Source organism: Microtus ochrogaster, linkage group LG9, assembly GCF_000317375.1.
Source record: "Microtus ochrogaster isolate Prairie Vole_2 linkage group LG9, MicOch1.0, whole genome shotgun sequence".
In the NCBI taxonomy this organism is placed as follows: Eukaryota; Metazoa; Chordata; class Mammalia; order Rodentia; family Cricetidae; genus Microtus; species Microtus ochrogaster.
Window position 1 is genome coordinate 10,091,218 of NC_022034.1, and position 7,453 is coordinate 10,098,670.

The window sequence follows — 7,453 nt, forward strand, 5'->3', positions numbered from 1 at the left end:
ACAAAACCACTGACTGCTGGCACTTGAAGACAAAGATGGTGGAGCACAAGTTGGACAGACTGGGCTAGACAGTAAGACTCTGTCTTTAATTAATTTAATTCTTAAAGAAATCTTGAGGATGGGAAGGTGCCTTTGCCAGTAAAATGCTTGCCTTAAAAGCTGAGAACATAAGTTGGAGCCCCAGACCCTGCATTAAAAAGCCAGCAGCACATACATACTTATCCCATAGATGAAGAGGTTGGGAGTGGAGGAGGGAGGAAGATCCCAGCTCAGAGGCCAGCTAGCCTGGGTGGAGTTCACTCAGAGAGATCTTGTCTCAAAAAGAAGGCGGCACATGAGGTTGCCCTCTGACCACACACACACACACATAAAGAGGCACACACATACAATACAGGCACAAATACAAACACACACATATGCATGTATACACACACCTCATATAGTCACATACATACTCACAGATGCATGCCTGCACACACATGCATGCACACCTGTGTGCGCTCTCTCTCACTAGAAAAATACAGTTTATCAAAACTGGCTCAAGAAAAGACAAGAAATCTGAATAGACAAAAATGGAAACTGAAACCTGAAATGTTGGGAAAAATGACAAATGCTTCTAACTCCAGAGACTGAGGCAGGAGGATCCCAATTTCAAGGCTTGCTACCCTACACATGAGACCATGCCTTAACATAAATAAATAAAATAAGTAACAGGCACCATACTCTAGCTCCTCCCCCTGTTCTACACCTCCTCCCCCAAAGTACCAGGTTACTAGAACATTACTAAGTTGTACCAAAATATATGGAAAAGAAAACATCTAGTTCATACAAAAACTGATCTCAATGCATAAAAAAAAGGTTGACTGATTCCACAAAACTGTCACACTCCTAATAACAAAAATGAGCTGAGAACACAGCAAAGAAAAATTACAACACGGTACCAGTTAAAAACTCAGCTGCTGCCCAGCATTGGTGAGGTAGAGGCAGGCAGACCTCTGTGAATTCAAGGCCAGCCTGGTCTACAAAGCAAGTTCCACGACAGCCAGGGCCGGACGGACGGACAGATGGGGGGGGGGTTGGTAGCGTCACCCAGCAAACCACACCCAGTACAACAAATAACAACAACACATGGGGGGGGGGACGAACATTCACCTTCTCCTTGCTAAGAGGAGAAAAACTCTGTGACCTTGGGGTGCCCATTGATTGTCAATGGGGGAATTTTTCACGATTGGGGGCGTTCATCTGAAATGTTTGGGAACATTTCCCTCTCTCTATGTAGCCCAGGTGAGGAGCATGGGGTGAAGAGTCTTGGGACCTGCTGAGCACAGACCAGGAGCACTGCCTAACACCCTGCCATGCACAGGAAGGCAATGCTCTTCCAACAGTGAATTCTGCCACAAGCTAAGATTTCTTAGCTTCTGTGGTTAGAAGGAAAATGGCCCCCAAAGGTCCCCATATTTGAAGAGATGGTCCCCAGCTGGTGGCGATATTTGGGAGGGCTAGGAGGTATGGCCTTGCTGGAGGAAGTAAGGCAGGCTTTCCTTCAGGCTGCAGTTAAAGATGTCACTTGCTGCCATGCTAAGCCCAGCCAAGATAAACTCTTTTGGCTATATAATGTCCAAGTCGTGGTGTTTTATCACAGCAACAGAAGGGGGGAGGGGGGAACAGTGCACATATCTAAGGATTTGACCCTGAACACCTTAGAAACTCCTAAATTTTTGCAAGTACATGATTAAAAACAAATTGCTAAGGGGTCAAAAGACAAAGTATTATTTACAAAAAAAAGAAAAAGAAAAAGGTGTTATTTTAAGATCTGATAGTAGGTAGAGGCTAGAGGACCGGGAGCTCAAGGTCACCCTCATTTACCCTACTGTGAGTGAGCTGTAGTGAGGGCTTAAAAGACCCTGTCGGAAAAGGAAAACAAAAGCCACAGTGTTACCATAATTAACCATCCTAGGCTAACTCGCACTCAAGTACTCACGGTTAAAAGAAATGCAGGCACACAAATGGATGGGATCCAGGCTAACATGTGGCCCAAATTAAACATATAAGCATTGTTCTTTTGGAAAAATTGCAGGAGGGAAAAAAATCTCCCTAGAGATAGCAACTAAACTGACTGCGACTCCCAGCTGGCTTCATTATTCTCTTGTCCTCAATATAATAAAAACTCTCCAGCATTCATACCCACACAATTTGCAGAAATCCTGTGCTGTTTAAATTTCAAAGTAGTTAAACCACCAGACCAAGCATTTTACAATCAGTTCCAACTGTTACACTTTCCCTATGAAGGATACTGTAAACACCTAAATCAAGGGTGGAAACACGCGTTTAACATACGTAACATGGCGTTCTGCAAAGTTTAAAGGAATAAGTTACTCCACTGAATGGCTATGCAGGAGCATGACTCGGCCTTGCCATTGCCCAGCCTCTGACCCTCTCTTCTTCTCACTTATCCTGCCCCACTGACCTTCGCATGTTCTCTACCCCAGACCTTAGCCAGGTCAGTGCCACCAACAGGCTCACCAGCCTCACAAAGTAAGTTCTTCATCCACAGCACATTGTCCTCCAGACATCTGACAACTATGTATTATCAGCCAGGTCTAGTTTGCCTGGAATCCTGACTGCAACAGAGACAGGGCAGGACAGGGCCGCCTAGGCAACTTAGCAAGCCTAAGTCTCAAAATAAAAAACAAAAGAAAAGGGATGCAGCTGAGAGGTAAAGCACCTACTACCATGTGTGAGACCTTAGGTTCAGTGAGTGCTCACTATCTGTGGGAAGCAGGGGTGTCTCTGTGTGTGTGCAGTCTCTTCAAAGAGCAAACAGTTGTGTCAAGTGCTGTTGCGAACGCTCGCCTCTGCCACGTCTGCTGCACTTACGCATCTCACAGAGCAGGCCTCTCCACTGTGCAAACACCCTAAGACCTGCTGCTGGAATGGTTCCTTCACCCCTCCCCAAGGCTAAATGCAGTAGGAACTATGTGTGCCCCGTCCCAGCAGTCAGAGCCGGGGCAAAGCTCTGAACCAACCTGAAGTTCCCACAGGAAGCTGACGCTCCAGAAATAGGCCAGGATTTCCCTGCTGTTCTCTGGAAATTAGCCTCTCTTGGGAGAGGCTGTCTGAGAACACACAGCTTGGGCTTAGAAAAAGCCCCGTGAAGCCTGGACAGGCCGATATCATTACAGAAATAACTTCCGGAACTGCCCTGGGCACCAAACCATGTTTTTCCAAGCAAGGAGAAAGTAGTTCGCTCCGTTGGTTTACAAACATCTGGAATAGTACTTGCCACACAAGGAACTGCCTCTGTGACCAGGTGACAGAAGCAAACACAAAAAGTACCAACTGCAGGAGCCTACTGCTCACACCGAGGAGACCCCATGCCAGCTGTTTACACCGCAGCCATGGGGCCTGTGACAAGAATAAGCAGACGACCAAACACTTCATGCTCCCTTGATACTGATGAAACTCATACTGGATTTAGAAAGAATTACTAACCTCCTTCCTTGTACCTTAGGAGTTGGAAGGCCACTTTATCTAACAGTACACAGATAACTGCTCGCAGTCCCGAGGAAGTGGTTAAAAGCACGAAGAGATTCTAAACTAAAGGGCTGTATAAGAAAACAGCTGCTTAGCTTGTCCTAAGCCTGGTTTGATCTCACAGAACACAAAACTAAATGGCAACACACAAGACAAACTACACTCTGCAGACACTAAGTTTGGAAGAGACACTAAAATTGATTCCAAGCAAGTTTCTATGTACAAATGGAACACAGTGACAGGCAGGAGACAGGTATGAAGGCCTGGGAAGTTCACCGTACCTGAGGAAATCTAGAGGAACCACCTTAGAGATAGTCGGAGGCTACGCCAAGCACCCCAAATGAGGCCTTATCAGGGTCTACCTCTCCTGGTGGTCCCAGGATGTGGCTGCAAAGGCCATTCAACTGGGCTAAGTACCAGAACTCCCCTGGCCCAGATGAGAATGAACACAAGTTCAAGACAGTGAGATGACCAAGCACAAGTGAGTAGCCCTGAGACACCAGTGTCTTATCAGTCTCCTGCCAATTAAGAAATAAATTCTAAGTCAGGCGGTGGTGGCGCACACCTTTAATCCCAGCACTCAGGAGGTAGAGACAGAGTGAGTTCCAAGGCAGCCAGGGCTACACAGAGAAACCCTGTACTGAAAAATTCTTTAAAAAGGAGGGAAGGAGGGGAAGAAGCTAACAAACACTATGGGGCTGAAGAGACAGCTCAGCAGTTAAAGGCATTGTTGATTCTGCAGAGGACGCACGTTCAGTACCCAGAACCCACATGGTGTCTGTCTCTCGACCACTGAACTCCAGTTCCAGGGAACCCAACAGCCTCCCAGGACACCTTGAAGGCATGTGGTCAAGTCACACATACAAACAAAATACTAATGCACGCAATAAAATCAAAACAATTTTTTCTACTACAGCTGGAGAGTGACCGGGTTAGAGGGGACCCAAGTTCAATTCTCTGCACCCAGACAACCTGTAACTCCAGCTCCAAGAGATCTGAGATCCTGTCCCTGCCTCTGTACGGCAGACACACACACACACACACCACTTTAGAAATAATAGTGTCAAAATAGAATCCTAAGGAAGGGGCTTTAGGTCAGTGGGAGATTGCTTGCTTGGCACTCCTTATCTAGGTTCGAGCCCCAGTATCACCATCTCAAAAGAAACAAATTCCAATTAACTAACAAGACTACTTCCACACTAGCCCAGCTGTGTTAATTCTTGGTCACTGCAGTACTTAATCCAAAATTTCCTGTTCTAGTGCCCCAGAATTGTTTAAGGGTCACCCTTCCTCCGTATTATGGAGGGGCAGCAATTTCTCTTTGGGCAGCTAATTGGTCTATAAACCGCAGTGCAGCAGGCTCTGCCTCCAGATACTCTTCAAAGTGGGAAAGAGAAGTCTGGCCTGCCTCGTTCCCCTTTCAATAATGATGCCTACAAGTTGTGAAGTCTAGGTGAGCAAAGAGAAGCCTGTAACTAACATCAGAAACTTGAAGTTCGGCTCAGAAATATCTGACTCACTTCTGAAAGTCAGGACTAAGGCTGACTTAAAGATTTGCATCCCGCTTCCTCCTTATCCAAGTTCTAAAAACAAGAAAGACTTCCTATCACCCTAAAGAGTCCAGAGGACACCAGGAGGTGGTAGTCACATCTTTAATCCCTGCATTTGGGAGGCAGAGGCAGGTGGATCTCTGTGAGTTCAAGCCCAGCCAGGTCTACTAATTCCAGGACAGGCTCTAAGGATACAGAGAATCCTTGTCTCAAAAAAAAAAAAAAAAAAAAAAAAAGTCCAGAGGAGGCCAGGAGTTCCCAAACCCCTGGTATTGGAAGTTCCCTCGACCCACGAACCTGTGTCCAACACTAACAAACTTCAACAAGACTGGAGATTATACAACCTCGGTTCCCAGAGCAGAGGACTACACTAGAATAATCCACTCTGGAGACAATGACATCATGTGAGCAACCAGACAGGAAGCGGACTGGGAGAACTGAAGGGTAAAGTCTTTGAAAGCCAACACGGATGACCACCCCTCTACCCCCGTCAAAAGAAGAAAAAGCGTCACCCACTGACAAATAGCTACTCTAAATCAGGAAAGAAAAAAAGTGTGAGAGAACAGCCACAGACGGGGTCAATCTGCAATCGAAAGCACCACTACCCAACTCCAAAGCCATCGCGTGGGCTCGCACTCCCTGGAGAGAGTCTGCACACTGGAGGGGACGCCTCCCGAAGCCCCGGGGCTGGAACTTCAATGAAAACGTGCAGTGGGACAAAAGCCCAGCCGGAGCTCTTGCCCCCTGCAACTTCCGACGGGCACACCCCGGCCACGGGAGTCGCACAAAGCCGCCCGACTTATGACAGCCACAAGTGGCCTGGCACGGGGCTCCGTGGGCCAGCCCCACGGCGGTGAGTTCCCCCGCGCATCGCCCCAAGGCCGTCGCAGCCACCACGCGGGCAACTTTCCCGCGGGGGCGGGGCGGGGCGGGACTGGCGTCTGCGTGTCCCCCGGCCCACGGCCGCCACGCAGGACACCTACCTGCACAGAGCGGCCAAGTCCGCGGCCTGGGCCTGCGCGGAGCCCGGGGCCGCCACGAGCAGCAGCAGCAGGAGCAGGAGCGGTGGCGGAGGCAGCAGCGGAGGCAAGAGCGCGACGCGCGGCCCGGAGGGCACAGGTCCCGGCTGAACGGCCCGCATCGCGCGTGGCGTGGGGCTTCCGGCGGCTGGCCAGTTAGAGGCCGAGCCTGGGACACGGTCGCGCCGCAAGAGCGAGGGCGAAGCTGCAACGGGAGCCGGAGAGCGAGAGCCCGAGCCTGGTGGGGGGGGGGAGTGCGGCGAGGAGGCGCTCGGCGGCCGTCCCGGACCGTCACGTGAGCGGACACGTCCCGCCCCTGCCCCGCCTCCCGTTCACGTGATGTCCTTATTCAGGTGATCTCCGCCCAGCCCTGGGTCACGTGAGCGCCGCACCCGCGCGGGACAGGAAGTGTTGCGGGCCGGGCGCGAGCTCCAGGTACCTACTCGAGGCCTGGGTCGTCCCCGGAGCGGCTGCTCACGGCGGGGTAAGGGGAGTCGCCTCAGAGCCCAGACCTCGGTTTCCCCGGCCAGCATCCTGGTCGCGTCGGCGCGTGGGCGCCCCGTAACTCTTCCTTCTTCAGGCTGGACTGGTACGGTGGCCGAGATGGAGTTAGGTGGAAAGGCCCAGGTTGATGCTTAGTGTTGCAAGTCGATGCGGGGTAACTGGTCAATGCTTCTAGAAACCTGCCCTGCGCGCGAGTTTCCGACCCCTGCCCTGGAGGGCCTCGCAAAGAACTCTGTGGAAATGTGATTTCCCAAGCAGGGCTCTCTGCGGCCAGTCAGGCGACAGTCACAGGCCAGTATGCAGTGTACAGCAAACGGAAGGGTAACCAGCGAGTGACACTCAAAACGTTTGCGACTGCTTCACTAGGTAGCTCAGGCAGGACTGGAATTCAGATCCTTCTACTTAAGCCTCCCGAATTCTGGGTTTATAAACGTGTACCACCACCTCTGTCTATAAAGTTGTATTGTTATGCTCAGATATGTGTGCCTTTATTATACTCAGCGGTGACCTAGTGAACATAAAATAAATGCGGGGCTTAGGAAATGGCTCAGACTGTAAAAGGCTGCATAAACTTGAGAGCCTGAGCTCAAGCCCCAGCACCCATACAATAAAGTCTGTGGCTGCAAACCCAAGTAACCTCGGTGAGGAGACGGGGACAAAAGGATCCCTGGAGTTTGCTGGCCAGCCAGGCTAGCTGAATCTGGCAAAGTTTGGGTACAGTGAGAGACTGTAGCCATAAGATGGGAAGGCAGACAGAACATAGTCCTCGGCCTCCGTGGTAACGTGCTAGCATATACACAGAAATAATAAGATAAACCTACTTACTAGCTGTAGTGGCATACGCCT

General features: G+C 50.1%; 1 protein-coding gene across 1 annotated transcript in view; it reads right to left on the reverse strand.

The window, feature by feature from the left end:
- The window catches only part of Igf2r (insulin like growth factor 2 receptor), a 93,169-nt gene extending 86,821 nt beyond the window's left edge, over positions 1-6,348 (reverse strand). Inside the window, exon 1 of the mRNA XM_013352341.2 lies at positions 6,068-6,348. Within this exon, the coding sequence (XP_013207795.1) occupies positions 6,068-6,225 (158 nt within the window). The 5' untranslated portion in view covers positions 6,226-6,348. The remainder of the gene's footprint in view (positions 1-6,067) is intronic.
- Positions 6,349-7,453: the final 1,105 nt, after the last annotated feature.